We start from the raw sequence: 25,263 nt of genomic DNA, 5'->3' as shown, positions 1-25,263 counted from the left end.
CTAATAAGTAAAGGGGATTTAACTACAGATCACGGATCATATAACAGAACACATGATCACATCAGAGATGTATTAAAAAAATCCCGTATAAGGAAATTTTACGTGTATTATTTGTATAATTTTTGTCTTCAATATTATATTTGGACATAGTATGATTTAATTGCTTAATTATTATAATTATAAAATTTTATGCCCTGAATGAAATGAGTTGTGTAATAATTATGGGTATGTTTCTAATTTACAATTGATATGTGATATGATTTGAATTATCATTAATATACCTTGTGTAAAGGGTTTTTGTTAAACTCAATGACAATATTTTAAAAAGAAAATATAAATTATATTTCCATTTAACAGTCTGGATCAATCTTTGTCCAACAGCAAATCATGAAGTTAGTTGCAAGATGGTGAAAGGAAAATGCAGATAGTGTGTTCTATTAAACAAACTCTCATTTGTATTTTAATAGATCAAGGTTACTTTATTGTCATGCAATAGTACAGAAGATGTAATGTGACACAATATTGCCCTTTGCTTGCCATAAGGCAGTCAAAGAGTCGCATTAATGTCGCCTGGCACCCCTTGTTGTAGGAGAAAAGCAAAGCAAATGAAAGTCCCTTTAGAGTCACTGAGTGTCTGAATTCACCTCCAGCACTTCCATAGCCTATGCAGCCACACATATTCCAGTTCAAGCCATCAGCAACTGGAGTTCAAATCCAAACCTCTGATACAATGAGGAAATCTTCAGTGCCCAAGACACTTTGGGAGCTGTTCTTGTCTCTGCTCTCTCTTGAATCCTCATTCTCACTATCCAGCCTCCAGCAGCCCACAGCCGACTTAGCCCTTTGCTGGTCAGCTGTCATTCTTTAGGGTAGTCTCCTCTACTTCTCCTTCCAAATGCTGGGTGGTGGGGTTGTTCTTCCTGGAGTATGTAACCCCTCGAGCACAGGTGCCACCATCTTGAGCATGGACCCCGCAGTTGCAGGATTTAAAATAAAACCCTGTTGGGTTCTTTAACAGGCTGTTTAAAAATGCATGGGAGGTTGAACCTTTCGGAGCAGTGCTGTGTCTCCGCTCTCCCCAGAAGCACACCAGCAAGAGCACTACCGTTACGGCAGCTCCAGCAGGCTGCTGTTTTTCCACTCTGATACGATGCATAATAGCATAAATCTTAAATTCTGATTTTTGTTTTATTCTAAATTTTAGGAATTCATTGATTTCCTCTCAACATCTTGTCGCTTATTGCACCACCTTTATCTTCAGATGTACTGGTAAGGCTGTATCTTGAGTAGCAAAACGTCTGAATTGAAGTTCATTTGATCTAAATATATAATTTTTATAAATTATGCATTTAGGTTTGGTGAATTTATGTTTGCTTTTGAGAATTATTTGATTAAAATCACATTGTTTTAATTTTCTTTTTTGTTCTTTTCCTTTTTGAGATGACACAGCTTGATGTATGTTAGCAGTGAAGCAACAAACTTAATGAATGTAAGAACATAACTCAGTCATGGAGTGAATTGGTGCTGAATGTTAACATGTTCTCTAAGGTGTACTGTTCACACTCGGAATTGGAATGATTGTGTAACTCATAATAAATTTTAGGAATTCTGATATTCTTTCATTCTCCTGATTACTTTTGTATCAGGTTGCAGATCTGCTTTAGGTATTTGAGAGAAAAAAATTAAAAATTTGGGTGGGCAAGTCAAACCAGGTATCTTTCAACAGAAGTTTTATTGAACTGGAATAATCTGGAAACTAATGGTTCTTTGGCGAGCGGTACAATGAGAATGCAAGAAAAACAAAGGTGAAAATATAAATTTAAAAATCAACTTTTGCATTTATTGGAATAATTTAACTTAAACTTTTTTCTGCAGTAAATTCCCTCCGAGTTTATATGCACCAATTTTGCCCGATGGATCTTATGACCAGATTGCTTGCATTGTTCCTGTTGCACTGGATGCACTTGTCTCACAGCTGATGTCTTACAGGCCCTTTGTGGAGATAGTATTACAAGATAATCTAGGTGAGTTCTTAAGAGTTTTAAACTAACATTGACAATCCTATTTTAAATATTTAATCCTTTGTAAACCAACATTTTAGTCTTCAATTAAACTTGCCCCATCTTCATGTACATGATTTTCATACCATTTTTCCCCTCAATGAAATACGCTATCATGGTTAGAGAACAGGAGCTTCTGTTGGAAATGTCAACCAAATACCTTCTATCAGTAGGGGTAAGGAGAAATGTAATTTGGAAATGTATACTTATAAGCTGATTTGTACAATCTCAAAATAATTAGTCTTGGACCTAAACTATTTATCTTGTATATAAATATGATGAGGCATTTGAATTTAACCAATCCTAAAGTCCTTCATTATTAATTATAACTGATGTTTGAATTATAAGTGGGAATTGTCTCCAGCTGATTGACATGGCCCAACGTAACAGGCTTAGTGTCTCTAGATTGAACAGTAGGTGAGGTCCTATCCATAGGCTTTCTAGCTATCAAGAGTAATAGATTTCTGAATGTGAAATTATTTTTAAAAACATTTAAATTATTTCAAACAGTAAAACAATGGAAAGGTGGATAATAATTCAAACAATTACATTTAAATCAGATCAGTTACTCCAAATAAAAAGAAAGCTATCCTCCTGTCTTCATTGTTCCTTCCATTTGAAATCAGTGGGTCTGCTGCAATTTCACTAAATCACACAGACACACTTTTGGCCTGAATTTTGGGAAAACTGCAGAGGTTCATGCAACAGCCTGTTATATTTGCTTCAGTCACCTATAATTTTGTTGAAGTTTTTTGCTAAATGTATGTTTTCTTTCATTAAGATTTGTGTTCAGAGCTGACCTTTCCACAATGTTTACTATTGATGAACATTATGGACAAGCTTCCCTCGCAGTCAGAGGAGGTTCAAAGCCTCTGGTGTTCTGGTGCGCAGTTTTCAGAGGAAAATTCAAGGTGAGGTAATATCAAATGGAATCAAAACCTGGTAGCTAGAAAATACAGATAATCAAAAATAGCACTTGCAAACATTTTGTATAATACTTCATAAACAGGCACATTAAACATAATATTGGATGCAATTCGAACATTACACTTTTTCATTACTGGACTTCATGCACTTTAGTTACTCAGTGAATAAATGTTATGCAGGTATTATTGAGTTGATCATGTAGTGTTGGTTATTGTACCAGCTGATCTTCACTCATCATTCTGTATGCTTGCTTCCATTTAAAATTGGAATCTGAATTGAAGCCATCCTGCTGAATAATAAGCCATCCAACTGTATAATTGACTAGTGATTGATCCTGTGCTGGAGCATTTCCAGTAAAGGATGACTTCTTCTATGTTATTAAAACTGTATATTAAAATTGCATTGGTGCTCATTTACCACAGAGTTGGACAACACCCAAACAGGCCAACTCGTCAATACCAACCAAAATACCAATCTAAGCTTGTCCCATTTGTCTGTGTTTGACCCATGTCCCCTTCACGTTTTCTATCATTCTACATATTTAAATGTCTTTTAATCATTATAATTATACCTGCCTGTACCAATTCTTCTGGGAGCATCTCCATTTGCTTTTGACTAACCCTATTGGCCCTTGATCAATCTGAAAGTCGTCGATTATTATCGATGACTTTTGCTAAATGTGTAGATTTGTTCATTTTAAAATTTGTGTTCAGAGCTGGCCTTTTCACAATGTTTACTTTTGATTAACATCATGACATCTTTCTAGAAAAACTGCCCATCAGATTAACATCGTGACATCTTTCTAGAAAAACTGCCCATCAGATTCCCTTTAATTCTTTCTCTCAATTTAAATCTATACTTTTTAGTTTTAGACACCCCTACTCTGGGGGAAAAAGACGGTGACTATCTGCACTGTTTATGCCCATCCTGATTTTCCAAATCATCCCTCAATCTCCTGTGCTCCAGAGAAAGCAATCCTGGCTGATATAATTCCTCCATTGAACTTGTGCATTTCAGTCCCAGCCTTGAGAATCTTTTCTTCATCCTATCAAGCTTAGCTTGGTGATCAGAATTGCATGCATTATTCCAAGTATGGTCTAACCAACATATTGAATCTTGACATCCTAACTCTTTTGTAAACACAGAAATGCTGGAGAAATTCACCAGGTCACACAGCGTCCATTCCTTCTTTGGATGCTGTGAGAGCTGCTGAGTTCCTCCATCAATTCTGTGTTTTCACTACAATCACAGTGTTGCAGACTTTCTTGTTTCAATTTGATGCCATGATTAATAAAGGCAAGTGTGCAGTACACCCTGTAGACCTGTTTTGCCACTTTCAAAGAACTCTCTATCTCATTCTCAATGACCCTATCACTTAGTAGCATACATGACATAGGATGTCATTGGTTCTCAACCTTTTTATTTCCACTGTTACGAGCCCAAAGGATCCAAAAACCCTGCAGCAATAGATATTAAATGTGCAAATAGTTACTTAAACATAAGTTGTTTTAATTATCTTTAAACGTGAAAACAGAATCATACTTTAACTTATCACTGTTAACTAACCCAACTTAACCCCCTTCTAATTCTAAGTGCACGAGCATGTAATATGTGTGTAAACGTAAGAAAAGTTCTTTGGTTCACAGTTCAATCTCACTTCTCATTCTTCCAAGTTCTCTGGTTGCAGGCGATTCTTATACTGTGCACAGAATTTAACATACATAAAGTTCAGCAGGCTTTGGTGCTCGAAAGGTAAATGTTTACCATTGAAGAAGGTTCTTGTATGTTTGCAGAGAGAGATGTGTAGTTCCAGGATTTCCACAATTGAGATGAAACTTGCCCCATCAGGCTTCTCCAGATGATAACCTCTTTCTTTCAGGCTACCACAGAATTCCTTTCTGTTCGGCTTATTCCAAGAGAAACATCAGACGGATAGCACTTCCAGCCATCCGCCACTCTGAAGCTTCTGTTTCAGTTCCAGTAAACTTCTCCTGGCTTGTTACAGCTTTCTGTGTCACACAGTCCAAGGCTTACTTTCTCTCTCTCTCTCTCTCTCTCTCTCTCTCTCTCTCTCTCTCTCTCTCTCTCTCTCTCTCTCTCTCTCTCTCTCTCTCTCTCTCTCTCTCTCTCTTCCCCCCCCCCCCTCCGACCTTCTCTAGCAAACAATAGAAGTTTGTTTTTTTTGGTCAATCTATTGTTTTAGGTAAAGAATAACCTCTCAATGAACCTTTCTATGAAGAGGTATTAGGAGACAGCCTGTGTTTTGCTGTGGCTTTTAAAGACAGTAGTCTATTCATTCACTTCAGTTAACAGTCACTTGTGAAATCTCCATAGCATTTTTCATAACTTCTGTAAAGTCACTGTGAATATAAAATCTCCAATATTTCAAATAAAATCTGTTTTAAAATGTGTGTATGTATCTAACCTTCTCTACTTTTCCCAATTTATCTCCCAAAAACATTCCCAAATATTCCATCACACCACTCACATACCACTTTAAATATTGCCTATGCCGTAGGTGCTCTGTGATTGGTAAGGGATTGCTAAAGGTGGTATGTGGATGGAAAGAAAAGGTTTGAAAACCAGTTTTAATCTTGCCTAATTGACTAGTTATGTGCATGGTTTCATAATTCCAAAGGAAATGGGCCAATCACAATTTTTCTTAAAAAAAATTTCCTTAACAATTGGGTCTAGAGCAGTGATTGATTCTCAACCTTCCCTTCCCACTCACACACCACCTTAAGCAATCCCTTACTAATCACAGAGTCCCGATGCCATAGGGATTATTTAAAATGGTATGTGAATGGAAAGATAAAGGTTGAGAACCACTGCCATAGATGCTCTGTGGTTAAGAGATTACATAAAGTGGTATGTGAGTGGGAAAACAAAGTTTGAGAACCACGGGTGTAGGTCCTATCCTGGTTTAAATGACCAAAATCCAACACCCCTCACTTGTCAGAGCTGAATTCCAACTGTTGTTCCTCTGTCCACTTCCCACGATCAACATCCCATTGTGACTCTAAGACAACCTTCTTCACTGTCCCCTTGACCACCAATTTTCATATTATCTGCAAACGTTCTAATCATCCAAATCAGTATATAACAAACAGCAGCGAATTATGCACTGATCTCTGTGACATACAACTCGTCACAAGCCTCTCATCTAAAAGGCTGTCCTCCACTATCATGTTCTGCCTTGTATCACCAAGCTTATTTTGTATCCAATTGGCTAAGTTATCCTAGATCCCATGCAACCTCGAATTAGTCTACCATGTGGGACTTTGTCAAAGGCCTTGCTAAGCCCCATTTACTCAGCAAATATCTCCCTACCTTCATTAAGGAGCATGTAATTACAGAATTGCAATTAATCAAATATGAAGCTGCTTTAATATTCTGTGATAATCTCATACTCCCAAGCAGTGTCAATAACCGTTTTTAACAACAATGTGCTAACATGTCATGCAGTGGGAAAGACCAAGGATTAGAAATGTTCTCAAGGAAGACAAAAATTGGCATCTATTCTTTTCCTTTTGTTTCAGGTTACCTTTGTTCTATGCATTGTTTCTTAACTTCCAGCGATGTTATGCAGAGCTTTCTTTGCCAGTCCAGTTGCCAGGAGTGATGAGTAAAGGGCAGGCTCAGAAAACTGTCAGTTTATATGAATACATGTGCACTCATTTGTGTTCATTTGTCACGTCTATTCCAGCTTCATACTTTCCAAAATTGGTGAGTTTAAGTTTTGACTTAAAGTAAGTGTTCCAGTCTTTTAACTATTTTGATGTAGAGCGTACTTTCCTTGCACTTCACCCATTCATCAAAAAATTGGTTTTACTAAGGTAGTTTGGAAGCTACAAATGAAGATAAATATTCATGCTTAGTTAATGTATTTTGGATGTTGGAACTATATTTTTACAAAGAATCTCATAGAATAGTGCTCATATCAGTATTCCTTTAAAATGTATGGAAGTATTCACTAAAGTGCTGGAGAAACTCTGTACATCATCCAGCATCCATAATGAGCCAAGATGTATAACCAACATTTTGGGCCTGGATCCTTCATCAAGGTATAAAATCATGTAGGAGTCGTGAAGAAGGGATGGGGAGGAGCACAGGCCAACGGGCAAGAAGTCATATGATATGGATGGGAGGGGGAGAAGAGGAACAAAAGCTGCAACGTGATGGGGGAGGGTGTAGCTCTCTGAATGGGGAGGGAAGGGGTTGGGAGCTAGAGGATAGGAAACACAGGGAGAGGGAAAGAGTGACCAGAGATGACCTAACAGGAACTGGTGAACTCAATATTAATGCGATCTGGTTGGAGATGCCCAATTTGTAGGTGGCCTCAGTTTAGCAGTGCACGAGGCCATGAACAGTCCTGTATGCATGGGAATGGGGTGTGGAATTGAAATGGGTGGCCATCGAGAGGTCCCTGTTATTGCAACGGGCAGAGCGAAAATGCTCAATGAAACAATCTCTCAGTCTGCATCAAGTCTCTCTGATGTGGAGGAGGCCACAATGGGGGCACTTGATGTAGATGATAAACACTTCAGATTCACAAGTTGAAATGTTGCTTCACTTTGAAGAACTGTTTGGGACCATGAATGGTAGTGAAGGGGGAGGTATCAGTGTAAGTGTTGCATTTCCTGTGGTTACAGGGATGAGCGGGTGATTAGTGGAAAGGGATGAGTAGACAAGGGAGTCTTGGAGGGAGTGATCCCTGCAGAAAGTGAAGAGGGGAGGAGAAGGGAAAATGTGTCTGATACTCGGATCACATTGTAGATGATGGAAATTGCGGAGGATAATATGTTGGATGTGAAGGGTGGTGGGGTGGTAGGTAAGGACAAGGGGAACCCTGTCCTTGTTGCAAATAGAGGTGGAGGTGGCCAGGGGAGATGTGTGGGAAATAGAGGAGATGTGGGTAAGAGCTGAGTTAATGGCAGTAGATGGGTGTCATATTTTCTGAAGGAGGACATCTCTGATCTCTTGGAGTGGAAGACCTCTTTCTGGGAGCAGATGTGACTGAGATGGAAGAATTAAGGGAAATGAATAGAATCCTTACAGGGAACATGATGTGAAGTGGTGTAGTCAAGGTAACTATGGGAGGTGGTGATAGAAAATATCCGTAGATGGAGCAGAGAGATTGAGAAAGTGGAGAATATTGCCAGAGATGGACCAAGTGAAATTTAGGTCAGGGTGAAAGTTAGCAGCAAAGTGGATAAAGTTGATGAGCTCATCATGGGTGCATGAGGGAGTCATGAATGTAGTAGTGGAAGAGTTGAGTAATCTTGCCTGTGTAAGCTTGTAGCATGGATTGCTCCATTTCACCAATAAAAAGGCAGGCATAGTTGTAACGCATGCAGGTACCCATGGTTACCACTTTGACTCAGAGAAAGTGGGATGAGTCAAAGGAGAAGTTATTGAGTGTGAAAACAAGCTCTGGTGCTCCCATTGTGGCCTCCTTAACATTGGAGAGACTGCAAGCAGACTGAGAGGATGTTTTGTTGAACACATTAATTCTGTCCACTGCAATAATGGGGACCACCCAGTACTCAACTACTTCAGTTCCACACCCCATTCCCACACTGGCATGTCTGTCCATGCACTGCCAAACTGAGGCCACCTACATATTGAAGGACACCTAATATTATGAAAAAGGTACCCTCCGACTAGATGGCATTAACATCAACTTCAGTTTCTGTTGGGCCCTTTCCCCAACTCTCTCTCTCTTTCCTAATCCCTCTGTTTCATTTCCTCCAGCCCCCAATCCCTTCCCTCTCCTTTCAAATCTCAGCTTTTTTTCTCTTCTGCCCTCCCACCTATATCCAACAATGACCACTTGCCTGTTGGCCTGTATTCCTCCATCTTTTTATTCGGATGCCTGCCAGCTTTCTGCTCATACCTCGTCAAAGGACTCTGGCCCAAAATGTTGGTTATTTATCTTTGCTGCTTATAGATAGTGTGTAACCTGCTGAGTTACTCCAGCACTATTAAACTAAAATCACAACATCTGCAGTCTTTCTTGTTTAACTCAAAGTATTCACAAATTATTTTGTTATAAATTTCAATTGATTTCTGAGACAAATGATAAATTTTAGAATGTTATGAACTGTTTGAAATAATTTTTCTTGTTGCTGTGTTGTTGGGATGTTGATGAAATTGTAACTTTACAACAGGACAACGGTGCTCAATATTTGTTATTTGTGTGGATGCAAATTCAAATTTTTACTGCAGTTGTGCAATTTAAATTGTCCAAAGGCTGGAATTATTTTTTCAAGAAAGCAAGATTCATAATAATGATGTGATGATAAAGCAAGCAGATTTTGTGAACCAAGTGTTTATTTAGGAATGTCCATTTGGAAAGGAATTTTCTCATCTTTACCAAGTCAGGTGCCTGACTTGGTAAAGATGATACCTTGATGAAGGGCTCAGGCTGGAAATGCCTGTTATGTATCATCAAATCTTCCCAAGGTAGGTTAAAAAAGGTAAAGGTTCCATTATTGTCATGTAATACTACATTTAGAATATAACATCCAAGCAGGAAAATATTTGACACTCTTGCTCTGCTCAGAGATATTATCGCCTACATGCAGGAGAGGAGGTTGGACACCTGCCAGATCAGCATAGACCAGGAGAAGGCTTTTGACTGGATATTGTTCTCCAAAATGGGCTTTGGGGAAGGAATCTGGAATTGGATTAAACTGCTCTATATTAACGTCCATAGCGCAGTCCAAATCAATGAGTGGGAAACAGATAGCTTCCCCTTCAAGTTCAGAGTTAGGCAGTGTTGCTCACTCTCTCCAGCCTTAATTGTGTGCTGCCGAGAGCCTTTTGCTGAACCTATCAGGAAGTGATGTTCCTTGGGAGTGAAAGCACTCAGGTCAAGTCCTGCCAGTATAGGAATGACATCACTGTCTTCTGTTCAGACTCACAATTGGTCTTCAGATTAATCAGCAATTGCAGCCATTTTGTGTCTTCATCAAGCGCAAGGGTAAACCTGAATATGAGTGAAGCAATGCTTTTCAGTAACTGGCCTGACAAATCCACCATCCCCTTCACAGTCCGATCTGACTACCAGGTTTGGGGGATGTGGTTTCAAGGGGCCGAGGTGTGCCACAAGAATTGGTTGGAGCAGATCACAAAGATCCACCAAAAAATGGGCCTGTGTCCTATCATCCTCAATTCCACCCTGGCAGTCCACCAGTCTTCCATTTCATATGGGAATCGAAGATGGAAAGGTTCTTTTTCTTTTTAATATATTTTATTTTTATTGATTTGGAAGAGAGTAATGTTACATTACATATTCACCATTCATGCAACTTTATACAATACAGTATAGAATATGAGTCATTAAGTAGTTTATACATTGTCTTGTATACAGTGCTCAGCTACAATGGAAATTCCCTTAGGAAATCTTCACCTCATTTTTTAATATTACAACATATTCATAGTAAATTATCTAATTAGAGTAATCTCTTCTACTTATAAAGAGAAAAAGAAGGAAAAAATTAAAAGAAGGAAAGAAGAAAAAAAAGAGAATGAGACCCCATTTCTAATCATTCACCTCCCACTAAACACGGTCACCAGCGAATGATATGTAAGGAAATAGTTTCAGCTCCCGGATGACGGGATACAACCCCTAGATCATCCACGCCTATGATTTCAAATTATGATAATAGTCCATAAATGGGCCCCATATCTTGTCAAATTCAATCATGAACTCTTTAATGTTATATCTAATTTTCTCCAAGCGCAAGCAACACATAACATTCTGTATCCATTGCATATGAGTTGATGTTAACTATCTTTCCATTTCATCAGAATTGCTCATCTGTCTATCAATGAAGTAAAGGCTACAATTCTTTTTTGAATTAAGTTCAAGGAAATATTTTCCTGTTGAGAATAACCAAATAAAGCAAGGGACAAGGTTGCATTTTAATCCTAAGAATTTCTGATAAAGTTTTGAAAAATTATTCCCAAAAATCTTTTAGTTTTGGGCATTGATAGGTTCTGAAGGGTCACCATGTTCAAGTTGCCACACACTGGGGCAAGGGCGTACTAACGAGGCCTGATAACCACCTTCGTGTGTGGCTGCAGCAGGCTTTGTGTGAAAACAAATGATGAGGGCACCAAGTGCCACCTTGTGCTGAGGTTTTACCTGTCCCAGATGATGCAAAGAATGGATCTGGCCCCATAATCACGTAATGTCCCAGTTAGCTGGACTTTGCCACACCACCTATCTTTTGTGGTGAAGTTTTTCCAGGTGTACAGTTTTAATCACAAGGTCATCAGGCAGTGGTCAGCACGGAATGTTCTGCATCTTCTGAAAGACGAGGACTCGATGAATATGGCGATTCCATTGTCATCTGATGGAATGCTTTATTGCCAGTGCTCAGTACCAAGCACTAGAACTTGCCCTGGCTGGCTGAGTATGTTTTCTGCGAGATGTCCTCTTTGCAGAATGTAGATTTATTAAGAATGTGGAGAGGGATGCAAGGGTTTTGATCACTGTTCATCCCCAGTAGCAGTGTGTCAGAGGACTCTGATTTATGGGCTGTTCCCTGGGACACATACAAAGTCTGATATCCAGAACTGCTGGAAGACCATTGACGGTGAAAGACAGACTTTGGTCTGCCCAAAATCTGTTGGTCTTTCAGCACACAGAGATGTCTTTGTGGAAATGCTGCAAGAGTAGGTGCTGAGGAACTCATTGAGACTTAGTTCAGCCAATGTGAGGGTGCTAATGGGGCAGGACCACAATCTAAAGTCCTCCCATTACTGAGCATTAAGGGACTGAGATCGATAGGGAACCACTAAAACAACTGAAGGGGAGGGAGTAACGACAAGGTGCCACAGTGGTGTCAATGGTGTAAATAGAACGGAATGTAACCATGCACAGCGATGGGAATGTATGGACAGAAACTAAGGGTGGGAAGATACTTTGAACAGTTGTATGTTTGTAAATAATTTCTTGTGAATAAAATCTATTTTTGGTTTAAAAAAATGTATGTTTCTCTTTGCTGGATAAAGAGTGCAAACTAGCTTCTCTTTCCAATTGCAGTAGATAAGGTAACTCACCACCATTATCTTATGGGCAATTAAGAATAGATAATGAAGCTGGTCTTGCCTGTGATTTTCTCCATCCCCACTCCCCCACCCAGCACCCTCACATTGGCTGCACCAAGCCTCAGTGAGTCAGTCAGCACATACTCCTGCAGCCTGAAATGTTTAGTTGGCAGTATTTCCATACAGACATATCTGTGTGGTGAAAGAGGTTTTGGGCAGACCTGGATATCTGACTTTTAATGCATCCCTGCTGCTGGGATGAATCATGATGAAGGCCTTTGATTTCTCCATCCTGAAAAATTAATTGGTCAACATGAATCAATTGTACATTATTGGGACAGATCTTCTGCCTTAGTGCTTGCCCATGTTTTTTTTTGTAAATAGATAGCTTAAACTGTCATAGGTGCAATCTTTAACTATCAGTGGCATCTTTCACTTGACCACTTGTGCTGCTGACAAACCTTTGTAGACATCGTGCCTCTCAGACAAGAACTTTTTAAAAAAAAAATTACTCAATGGAAAAGAAAATTGTGCAGAGGATATGGAGAGTCCTGCAGAAAGATATAAGTAGGTTATGTGGGTGGGCAAAGGTCTGGCAGATGGAGTACAATGTTGGTAAATGTGACGTTATCCACTTTGGAAGGAAAAATGGAAGATCAGATTATTATTTAAATGGCAAGTGATGGCAATATGCTGCCATTGTTAGGTCTGCTTTGTTCATGAATGAGTGAGACAAACACCAGGCTGAGTCGAAATCAGGGTTCTTTGTTCTTTATTACCGGATTGTAACACTTGCGACCAACCAGGTTAGTCGGAGAATGCATTCTGCCGTTATCAGCAAAATGGTGATTTTTTATACCCTTGGATATGTGCTTAGAACATCATCATATCATTACTTGTCCAATGACTAAAACTGTTGCTATCCTTTCCCTGCTAGCTTCCTGCCTCTCAATCCATCAATGTCTCTCTTATCTTGTAAGTACAAGGATGCATTCACATCTTGTTACTGCCCCGTACATTCCCATCTCATGATGTTTTACCTAACAGGAGTACAAGGACACCTCCCCTTCTTGTTACAGCCTTGTACAGGGTAACTCCCTACACATTCCCATCTCATGATGTTTTACCTTACACCATGCAGAAGGTCTTGGGGGTGCATGTACATGAATCATTAAAAGTTGGTTTGCAAGGGCATCAGGCTATCATAAAGGCACATGGAATTTTGGTCATTGCTGGAAGGATTTAATTTCGGAGCAGGTAACTTAGTACTGGTGAGACTGCATCTAGAGTGCTGTATACAGGTTACTCGAGGAAGGATGTGCAGAGGAGGTGGAGGTTGATTCTAGAGATAAGGGCAGTTAGCTTTTGAGGAGAGATTGAGTTGTCTGTGTCTGTACTTGCTGGAGTTTAGTAGAATGAGAGGTCATTTTATAGAAACATTTAAAATTATGAAAGGCATAGATAAGATAGAGGTAGGTAAGTTGTTTCTATTGGCAGAGGAGACTAGAACAAGGGGACATAGCCTCAAGATTCACTGTGGTAGATTTAGGACAGGGATAAGGAGGAACTGTTTGTTCCCAGAGAGTGGTGAATCTGTGGAATTTGTTCCCCATTGAAGCAGTAAATATACTTAAAACAAGGTTGGATAGATTTTTACATAGTATAGGAATTAAGGGATATGGGGAAAAGGCAGGTAGGTGCAGATGAGCCTATCATTATATCAGCCATGATTTCATTGAATGGCGGATGGAGCAGGCTAGGTAGCCAACTCTGCTTCTATTATGTTCTCATGCCTGCCATGCAATACCAGCTGATCTATCTGTCCTCAACTTTTCTGTGCTTGTTCCCCATAACCTTCAATTCCACAATGTTTCAGTTAATTTAAATACACCTAAATATTTGTAATTTTGTGTGGAACTCTAAGTATTGTAATTTGAAAATTGTTTTTTTTTAACAGTTCCAGATAAGTTTTGCATATTTGTCAGTCATTCCCCGTGTAGTCTCAAGTAGTCCTACAATGTGAATGCAATATTTCAATAAACGTGTTGTCCTCATTTTGTGCCATTGTGATGCCCTTCCATTATCTATTCTAAAGGGGATAGCTGCTCGATTGTTTGATAAAGATTTTTGTCTCACTACAGCATATGAAATTGAAAGGTCACAATTTTAGAAATGTCCATTCCAGTGCATGACTTTTACAAAATGATGTTTAAATATTACAATATTGCACTTTTCTATCAAACTTGATTGTCTTGGTGCATCATTCCACATCAATGCTCTATTTTAAATTTTGTTTTATCATTTTTGAATTTGAGAGAATGAGCAGATATCTGATTATCAGCATTGTATTTCTTGAACTATAAATTTGAGATCATTGGTTCATTTATAAATTTCTGCTGTAACGTCATAATATAGTTTTTTGGGTTATTTAGGTGTCTGCTTGACTCAGAGATAACAACATTTTCCTTGACAAAGTTTTATACTCTGCAGACTTGAACACATAGTTTTGAATGACACTATCCTCCATGGAGGGAGGCTCCCCTGACAGAAGTCCTCTTTGTCATAGAAGATGTAAAAATGCTACTTCATACATCCTCTCAGGTAAACAGAAAGGATCTCATGGCTCTGCTTAAAGGAAGCAAGGGAAAAAATTTCCTGACCAATATTTATGTCTCAACCAACCTCACAGTGGGATGTCACGCGATGTGGTAGAGTCAGGATGTGGAATTCTGACTTTCCAGAGAATTAGTAAAAAAAAGTGCTAATTAGGTAAAGTGCAATCAACCAAAACTATTAAAAACTGTTTTACAACTTCTATACAACGTTGCCTAAAATAGGAAAAACCATCACTGACCCATCATGAATACATATAGAACAATGACAAGATAAAGAAAAAAGGGCTACTGTCTCCATGGATCTAGGAGCTGAGGTGAGGGCTCATGCCAAGGCAAGTCATGCCTCTACGGGGGCCGTTCGACGATCCAAAGCGCCACCACAACCTTCTCCTCAGGGTGATGGTGTCGAGGAACAAGACATTGAACTGGGGGCAGATGCACATGTGCAGACTAGAAGAACTCCATGATGTCGCTAGAGCCAGCGGTGCTGGCTCTGATACATCCTAACGTTGCATCGTGAACAGAAGGAGATCTCTCTGTCAGATTTGAAGGCCAATGACGAAGAAGATGACAAGACAAAGGTATGAAAATGAAACTTACAAGAGGGAGAATGTACTAATGCCCAGCTATTGAAAGAATTGAGAGAAATAAAAACAAATATGAAAAACAGACAAAAGAATGAAGTATTTTGCCATTGTCCAGAAATTGCAAAATAAATTAGATAATGTTGATGAAAGAGTCAAGACTGTTGAAGCTGGTATGGAAGATGTACAGGATAGAATGGTGAGAGTTGAGAATGATACTGAAAAGAAGCAACTTTGAGAGAAAGTTAATCTATTAGAGAATTTTAGAAAAAAGGTGAAGAAGGTGATTATGTAATAGGTTTTTCTAAGCGCTGAATTCTGGAGGTCCTGGGACCTGATAAATTTGAAAATGTTTTTGAAATTGAAAAGGGCACCAAGAGCCCTGAGACCACGACCTCCTTCAGATCAGATGCCAACTGTACTTATAAAATGTCTTAGACATCAAGATAGAGAGAAAATAATTGGCTCTAGCTGCACAAGATGCTAAAGAATTGACAGAGTCTGTTGGAATTTCATGGAGTGAAGATATCATATCCTATATAAATTTGGATTTGCTGATGTGGAGGAAAGCATTTAATACCATAAAGCATGTCTTTGTGGCAAAAGAGTTATCAGTTTATTCTGTGCCATCCAGCTTCTCTGAAGATTTTCTTACAAGGAGGACAGAACAGGTTTTTTTACAGATCATAATCGTGCAGAAGAATTTGTTGAAACTATCAGTTAGGCACCAAGAGGGCGTTTGAAAGTGTTCTGATTAATATAAAGTGTTTTTTAAACTTTTTCTTTTTTGTATAGATGAGATCAATTATGGTAAACATCTGGGGTGGGGGGGTCCGAAGTTTTATGGACTGACTGCTGTCGACTCGTGTTTATTTGTGGCATGTTAGGTAAAAACATCATGAGCTGGGAATGAAGAAGGAATCACCCAGTGCTGGGCCGTAACAAGATGCAGTTGTGACCTTGTACTCTCAAGATAAGAGTGGTAATGACAAATTGATGTGCAGCAAGCTAGCAGAGAAGGATAGCAACAGTTTATTCATTGGACAATGTAATGGTATGATAATTTACTAAGTACGTATCCTGAGGTATAAAAAAAAAAACATCACTTGCTGATAATGGCAGAATGCGCCTTCTCCAACTAACACTGTTAGTTGCAAGTGTTACAATCCGGCAATAAAGAACAAAGAACCTTGATTTCGACTCAGTCTGGTGTTTGACTCACTCATTCATGAACAAAGCAGACCTAACAGGCAGTAATTGCAACCCGTAAATTGGAGTGGGGTAATGTTGTATATTACTTAAACAACATTAAGTGGATTTTTTTTTTTGTTTTTCTCTTATTTTTTACTGGTTATAATATTTTATTTATTCATAAATTTATTATTTCTTTTCTACCTGGATTACTGAGGAGAGTAACCAGTAGCATGGTATGTATTGAATATTGGAATAATCAGGGAAGTGCGTGAAGAGAGAGGAAGGGGAAAAGTCTTTGGCCTTGAACTAAAGTGAATATAAATGAGTAATTTATTGAACTCTCTTAGTTTCAATGTTAATGGGCTGAATGGACCTGTGAAGAGGAAGAGAATATTGATATATTTTTTACAAAAAATGAATGTAGGTGTAGCTTTCTTATAAGAGACTCATTTAACCGAAACAGAGCGTCAGAAATGAAAAAGAGACTGGGTGGGATATGTCACAGCCTCTTCATTTAATTCAAAGGCAAGGTAGTAGCAATTTTGATAAAGACACTTCCAGTCATGATACAAAGTATTGTAATTGACCCTGAAGGTCAATTTTTTTTCAGATTTTGGACTTTTTTTAACATGGATGATGAAAAATTTATACAAGAAACATTTCTTAATTTAGCAGGAGCACATCAGAATATTTTAATAGCTGTGGATTGTAATTTTTGTCTTGATCCAGTTTTCGATAGTAATAAGAGCAAAGGCAGCAAAAACTACCTTAGCACTAATGAAAGGTTTGAACTTAATAGACATATGGAGAAGAATTCATCCAAGGAATAGAGATTATTCTTTTTATTTGAATAGACATGGTTCCTATTCAAGGGTAGATTTATTTTTAATGTCAGCACATCTTCAAGATAGTTAATCAAGTTGATTATAAAGCAAGACTGTTACTAATGACTCTTACAATGATAGATAAAGAACAATCTACTTATAGGATGGAAACTAAATTCAATGTTATTAAAAAAGACCAGATTTCTGTGATTTTGTTATAAGACATGTTCAGATTTTCTTTCAGATTAATTCTAATTCAGTTAATGATAAATTTATTTTATGAGATGTGATGAAGGCTTATTTAAGGGGGAAAATTATGTTATACTTCGAAAATTAAGAAGGATTTTATGAAAGAATTGGACCAATTGGGAAAAAAATATATAATGTTTAGAAAAGGATTTGCAAAGACTGGTCTCAGAGGAAAAACATTGAATATTTATAAATAAGAAACTTCACTATAATACATTACAAACATATAGAGTAGAGAAAGCTATCAAGAGAACTCAACAGAGATATTATGAGTTAGCTGAAAGGGCTCTTAAGGTCCTTGCTTGGTCTTGCTCCAAAGTGAGACCTTATTGGTCAAATTGGTGATTTATTTAGATTGAGTTATGGATAATATTGAGGGGATAAGACCAAAACTGAAACCATCTACATATCAAAAACAGTTTTTAAGATTGTCTTAGCAATAGCAAGAAAATGTAAAGCAGTGACATTAAAATCAGATACCCACTTGGGTATGGAACTTTGGAATACAGAAATGCATAGCTGTGTTCCTTTGGAGATGATCATTTATAATTTAAGAAATAAGTATGATGTATTTTTGAAAACTTGGCACCCGTACTTAAGAATTGAGGGAATTAATTTATAGACATTTTCTTTAAGCCTTGAACTTTGTTAACCGGCTTGAATGTATTAAAAGTTATAAATGATATGTGGTGAGGGGGAACCTACGGCAACCAGGTTTCTATTCTAGTTTCTTAATTTTCTTTTTCTTAAGTTTTCTTACTTATTTCTTTCTCTTTCTCCTTTTATCTCTTTGGGTTGGGGGAGCACAATCCAGGATAGAAAGTATTCTATCACACACCTATCTTTATGCCTTGGAAATGTTGGAACTTTGGGGTTTATATCATCAAGTAATAGATTTGATATTAATATTTGATTGTTATAATTTTTACTTGGATATTATTACATGTATGGAAAACTTGTAAATAATTTTTTTTAAATTCTGGCTCTTTTCTTACTGCTCTCTTTTGACACTCATATTCCAATTCCCTCTTTGTTAGTGTGACTATACTTGGAATACTTTCTCAACTGGAAAATACACTGGGATATGCTAAGGTTATACAAATTGTTATAGCAATGCATGTTCCTTCAACTAATTCGAAGTTATCTATAAAATAATTCAGTATATTACCAATTTCTGCTTTTGTTTCAGGAATATTCCTTATTGGAGGCTGTACTTGGTCCCCATATGTTAACTTCTCTTTTGGCTTCAGATATTTGGTGCTTTCTTGCACGGTAGGTACTGAATAGCAAATGAACTTAGAACCAGATTGGTAATATCCACAGTTCCTTTAAATTTACTTCTTATAACAGAAATTTGTAAAAAAAAAAAAAAAAATCTGCTTTGTGCTTTAAGTGAAGGTTAAATTGCTTAATTTAACTATCTTGTAGGGAGGACTTGTTTATTGAAAAATTAATGAATTGAGACAGCTATTTTTGTAGTAGATTCCTAGTACCTTTTTGGTGAAACATACGTTTTAATTTGCAGGTATGGAAGTGCTGAACTATGTGCTCATCACGTCTCTATCATAGCTGACCTGGTAAGCAAACAGGCATTATGTAAAGAGATATGATTTGGTGTTCAGTTTGCAAAATCTAATTCACATTTGAGTAGGGATGTTTGCTTATGAATATGTTATGTTTGATTCCATTTCAAAATGCAGCAAGATCTAAGCAATCTTCAGGCCTGAGCTGATAAATGGCAGCTAACCAACTTCAACAGAAGACTGTCCAACTACTTACCTCTGACATTTCCAACATTAGTACCTTTGAGTGACATTGTGGCTACAAGTTTAGATCAGAGGCAATTGACTCACTTACTGACACTCCAAAGCCTTTCCAACATTTCCAAGGCATAAAGATAGGTGTGTGATAGAATACTTTCTATCCTGGATTGTGCTGTTCCAGAAATCCTTCAGAAGCTTGCACTTTATTGGCTCTCCATCCACCACTCTAAACATTCATTCTCTCTACCATTGGTGTCACAGTAGCAGTGTATATAGAATCGAAAAGTCACAGCAGAAACCTGCCTAGGTTATTCCCAAAATTAACTCACAAACCTGAGACTTCTATCAATAAGACAAATAAGGGCAGAAGACCTTCCAACTGCCATCAGCTACATACAGGCTTTAAATGGCCAGTTAATGGAGCCAACGGTGGTTTAATTTTAAAATTCTGCAAATGTGGGTCTGCACCCAAGATGGTGACACCTTTGATTGGCAGCAGCCACAAGGGGTTGCAGACTCCGGGGAAGTAGAGCACTGGCGAAGGGCACCCAAAAATGGGGAGTACACTCCCCATTTCAGAAGAGAGGCTGAGGGATGGTGCCAATGGCGTAGACCAATGAGAGGTTCTTTGGCTGGGGAACACACAGGCGGTGGGCTGTTAGTGATTCGAAACAAGGAACCCGCACGGTCTGCGGGCTGCTGGTGATGTGGTGAAGGGATTCACACCAGGTGGTAGACTGCTGGTAATTGGCTCAAGGCTGGCTGAGGGATGCCAGGTGTTGCAACTGAGTTGCGAGAGGGTGCCAAGGATGATGGTGTCCTGATCATGTTGGAATTTCTGATCTGGAGCCAGGGATGCTGATGGTTTGGACTGGACTCTGTGTGGCTGTGGCGGATGAGAACACTCTCTTTTGCTTGTCTTTCTCTTACTAGAAGAGGTGCTTTAGGCAATTTCAACTGCTGGTGAATCTGTTTGCCTTTAATCAAAGTCCATATAATATTGCACTGTTTTTATTACATGATAATAAAGGAATCTTGAACCTCAAAGACACCACCATCTGCAGATTTTCCTCCCACATTGTGCATTATCCTGACTTGGAAAATATCACCACTTCTGGCTTGGTCTAAATCCTGGAATACCATTTCCAATGCAGGACCTTCAGCAGAAGAACTGTGCCAATTCCTTCCCTCCCCCCTCCGTCGCCCCCCCCTCCCCTCATCTATCTTTCCCCATATGTTGTGTAACCACACCCACTAGGTTGAAGTGAGATCTAAAGTTGTAATAGGTCCTATAATGTTAAGTTGCTCTATATGTTTTACCTAGAGGTTTCAAATTCTGCTTTACTAATTTTCAGGTGAAGTCTTGCTCTGGAGATTGTTACCAGCTGTCCCATTTGTCTTCACTCCTGCGACGCTTGCTTTTCCTTATGGCAGCAGAGCATCAGGTAAGTGTCTTGGATAATAGCAAAGGAGACAATAGTGTTGATATTCAAGATTTGAACAGTTTGGGATAAAGTGACAGTCTTCATTTATTTCAGTGACACTAGATTAATAAGAGCTTTGAACGCTGAGTGTAGCAAATCATTATGTGACTCATAATTAGGTAAATAATTCAACAGAAGCTGCTTCTTTTACTATAAGATCCTTGCAGAGTCTGGTTAATATTTAAAAAGTCTATGTCTCCTGCAACTCAGAGTCCATGTAAGTATCTCACTGTGTCTGTAGCATTACTGAGTTTGTTTTTTTTTTAAATTGGTGGCATTTTCAGATTGTTAATAAATTGGACCTTAAACTTTCAATTGCAGAATGGATATAGATGTCCTGCCAAGAATTTGTAATGACCAAGATCCTACTTGGGAAGCAATCCAGCATGAGTTTTGTTGGACAAAATTGTACATACCTCCTGAGTTGCAAGTGCTTGTAAATCAGAGAGTAAGGATCAATGGCATTACCTGTCTGACATTTAGAAACTTTTGCCTTTCTATCCTCTATTTTTCATTACTTAAAATTTTACATAGTCATCAAGCTGGAGGTTTTTGGGTGAAATCAGTTTGGTTGAAGTCCACTGATGTGGGATTATTTGTGAGGAAATTTGTCCAAATCGTGAGATTGTGGTCATGAAAACATTTTTTTTTTGTTGTTTTACTTTCAACAGTATCTTTAGAAATTTGTAAGATAAATGAAAACTGTACAATTTACCTTGCATTGGGAAATTCAGTTTGGCTATTACACATTTTGGAAAGAGGTAGAGAAGGATAGTTTATAGAAAACCAGATGAATTATCCAATATCAGAAGTGAATCAGACTATTTTACTACAGTATTAGGCTTACTGCAGGTTGTTTTGAATGCAATGGTGTTTGAGATTTTTTTTTTAATGTTGTAATCTCAAGAAACTGCACTTCATACATGATGTTTTGGAAAGGATTGTAATTGATTCAGCTTCAAATTCTGGACACGTTTGACTTTGCTTTGGTATGTGTGCCATATACTGGACACTGACTGTTGTTTTAATCTAACACAGGATAGATATTGTGACTCTACGGTGGCAAAAGTCACCAGTGCATTGAACCTTACTGATATTTTATGTCAGTACAACTTACCTTGGGTAGCTTGATTGATTATATTGTATTAAATGATTACAGCATCTTTCTTGACTGAGAAACATTAAAGAAAGGACAAACTTTCTTTGAGCAAGTTAGGTTTTCAAATGTGGAGGGATGTATTCATTTCATCAGCACTTCCGTTCAGACATCAAACATAGCTTTGGCTCATATATGTGCTTTGAAACAATAACACCTAAATAATAAAGGTGGCAGGTGGTAGCTATGATCTTTTAGCAAAGACTGAGAAAACTGGAACCACTCGGCAGATCAAACAAATCAGTGAGGATGGAAATAGAATTGACATCAAAAATCCTTCATCTGCACTGTAGAAGTGGAAAAAGTGTGTTATGTTTCAGAGGGGGAGAGGTGCAGAGAAGATAGGGTGTGTCCGTCTTAGGGTGTGGATCAAATAATCCATGTTCACTTTAGCCAACCTTTGGAACTTTGTATTATTATAAAAATGTACCGTTTTTGTATTTTGTGCTAGTTTACTTTCATAATCTATCTTACCAGCACGGAATAGTTAACGAGGCAGTTAATCCAATGTTGTTACAGTGCCAGCGACCAGGTTTCAAAACCAGCACTGTCTACATGAATTTCCTCCGGCTGCTCTGGTTTTCTCCCACCCTTCAAAAATGTACCAGAATTGTAGGTCAATTGGGTGGCACATGCTTGTGGCCCAGAAAGGCCTGTTACTGTGTTGTATCACTAAATTTTTTAAAAAATTATTGCTTGCTTAGTTCTTTGTTGCTTTTTAAAGTTATCAAATCTCCCACTACAACTTTGTATGCATGAATTTTAAGTTTCATACCTTCCTTGATTTTCTTGGTTATCCAAGGCTGTTTCTACCTACCCTTATTGTCCTTGGTTTTAACTGGAATATACTTTTATTAAGCACTGTGAAAAATCTCTTTGAAAGTCTTCTACTGTTTCTCAACTGTTCCACCATATAGCCTGTGTTCCCAGTCTACACTAACCAACTCCTTCCTCATCCTGTTTAAATATAATGCACTTAGTTCGAACTACTACACTCTCCATTTCTGAGAAATTCAGTCATACATTGATCACTGTTTCTGAGAGGATCCCTAACTACAAGAGCTTTAATTTAATCTGTGATTGCTGAGAATTGGATCTAAGATGGCATGTTCCTGTGTAGGTTTAGTAACGCTCTGTTCAAGGATGCATTCTGTGGAGGCGCAGTGTGATGGTGTAGGTTGGAGATGTGGAAATACACCTCTCCCGACAAAATTAATAAAAATGAATAGAAAACGCTTTATTTCAAAAAAATTACAATGTTGAGACTTGTTCTAAACTGAATATAATGGCTACAAGAAAACCAAAGACTCAAACAGCAAAGAAAATGACTATTAAAGATTGAAGAAACTGGGCCAACCTTAATAATGGAGCCTCCGGACTTGCCTCCCCTCCCAACATCTGTGCTGTGCTGTGACGGCTAAAGTTAATGTAACTCCAGTGTGGCTTTTCTGGGGAGATGGTGAAGATGGCGCTGGAGTTCAGAAGAAGGTTGTTGAACTACAACCATCGCAAGAACAACTTCGCATACATGAGGGTTTGTACATGCGCACAACTGAATCAATGTCACTTAAGGTTGCAACTGAGCCAGCTAAAACTGGGTCCTCTAGCGTCACTATTCAGACCAGGTTAAGCAATTGGCTCACAAACAGACTAGATTAATTTCATCATCTAGTGAAGAGGAAGAAGGAAGAGATGAAGAAACAGAAATGTATGAAGAATTGGAGGGAGTAGAAATGAAATATATTGAGAAGAACCTCAGTTTATTCAAGGTATGGAAGAAGCAAAGTTTGAATATTTTGAAGTTAAACTTCAAGGTACGGATTCTTCAGTTCAGCCTTCTTTAATTATGAATTGGATGGATAAAATGATTAAATCTATGGATGCACAATTTTTGTCTTTTAGATCTGTTGCCAGTACACAATTTCAGTATCTCACAGGTGAAATGAATTTCATTAAACAAGAAATGGCAATATGCTGAGACTGTAGATAAAGTTAAAGTCTAGAAAATTGAATAAGATATACAAGATTATCATTTTGAAGAAGAGCAGTGTAAAGATACAATGAATAAAATGGAAGATTCTTTTATGGCTTGGGAAGTAAAAAGGAAAGAAATTTAACAAAAAAAGGATATATTAGAGAATCATAGCTGCAGAAATTATGTTGAATTTGTTGGCTGCCTGAAGGTTTTGAAGGTCCCAATTCAGTACATTTCTTTCAAAAATGGATTCCAGAGATTATGGACCCTGAAAACTTTCTGAATGGATTAGAATTAGATAGAGTACATAGAATTAATAGAAAGGAACCATTCCTGGAACAAGCGCCATGCTCAATTCTGATTAGATGTTTACATAATCAAGATAAATAAATAATACTAAGATTGGCGGTCCAAAATGCCAGAAAATAACAAGGCCCTTTAAAAGTGGGAAACAATAAATTATTCTTTTACACAGATTTAAGTATGTCTATTGTCCAATCCTGCAAAATCAGTTCTTTGGAAAAAGGGATAGTTCTCTTTTCGATACCCAGTCATACTTAATTTTTTCTGGAGAAAATCACTCGTGACTTTTTTCTGATAAAGATGAAGCTCTGGAATTTACCAATTCTTTGCCTAATATTAGAAAAGACCCAACTCAAAGTCAACCTATTCAAAAGGTGAGATTGCTTCAAGCTAAGAAAATGCAAGATGTCAGAATGCCAAGAATCTATTGAAATTAATGATGATCAAGTGAACAAGGATCTCAAAGAAGCTCTTTATACTTTAATGAATAGTATAAATGAACTTGTGTATATTCTGTCCAAGGGAGGTGGACATTTTGTCTTCTCCTTCTGTAGCTACGTGCCACTTTGTGGCGAAGGCCACTTCCCGTACAATTGTGGGAAATAGTACTTTTTAAAAAATATCAGTACCTTTGTGGGGGGGTGGGGGGGGGGTTTCTTTTAAGGTTTCTTTTTTTTTTGGAGACATCAATTATGTTTGAAAATTTGTGTGGTGCGGGGATCCACTGGGATGGGTGGCGAGAATTCTTTCATTTCTGGATTTGAGATATGGCTGTTCATAATGCATTAAATTTTATAAATATTAATGTGAATGGGCTTAATAACCCAATTAAGAGGAAGAAAATTTTGGCTTGTATTAAGAAATTGAGGTTTGATATTGCTTTTTTTAAAGTCTTTTTTTAAATATTTAAACAACCATGGTCATGCAAAAAAAATTAAACAAAATATATCTTCAAAACAAACATGGTTTATATCATAGAGAAAAAAAGAAAGAAAGAAACCCCTCCCCTCTACACCTCCCCAATCTCTTGTACTAATCAACCCCTCTCTCCCAACTCTTAACTTCTAAA

The 25,263-nt window shown here is 37.9% G+C and overlaps 1 protein-coding gene across 5 annotated transcripts in view; it reads left to right on the top strand.

The window, feature by feature from the left end:
* firrm (fignl1 interacting regulator of recombination and mitosis) overlaps nt 1-25,263 on the top strand; it is a 101,652-nt gene that overhangs the window by 43,290 nt on the left and 33,099 nt on the right. For all 5 annotated transcript variants that reach the window (XM_069938291.1, XM_069938290.1, XM_069938289.1 and 2 more), the window contains 7 exons: nt 1,205-1,269; nt 1,876-2,024; nt 2,842-2,971; nt 6,527-6,713; nt 18,703-18,785; nt 19,039-19,090; nt 20,632-20,721. In XM_069938291.1, coding sequence (XP_069794392.1) covers nt 1,205-1,269; nt 1,876-2,024; nt 2,842-2,971; nt 6,527-6,713; nt 18,703-18,785; nt 19,039-19,090; nt 20,632-20,721 — 756 coding nt within the window. The remainder of the gene's footprint in view (nt 1-1,204; nt 1,270-1,875; nt 2,025-2,841; nt 2,972-6,526; nt 6,714-18,702; nt 18,786-19,038; nt 19,091-20,631; nt 20,722-25,263) is intronic.

Source organism: Narcine bancroftii, chromosome 5, assembly GCF_036971445.1.
Source record: "Narcine bancroftii isolate sNarBan1 chromosome 5, sNarBan1.hap1, whole genome shotgun sequence".
Lineage (NCBI taxonomy): Eukaryota > Metazoa > Chordata > Chondrichthyes > Torpediniformes > Narcinidae > Narcine > Narcine bancroftii.
Note: the sequence above shows the minus strand (reverse complement) of the source record. Positions and strands in the feature narration are given on the sequence as shown.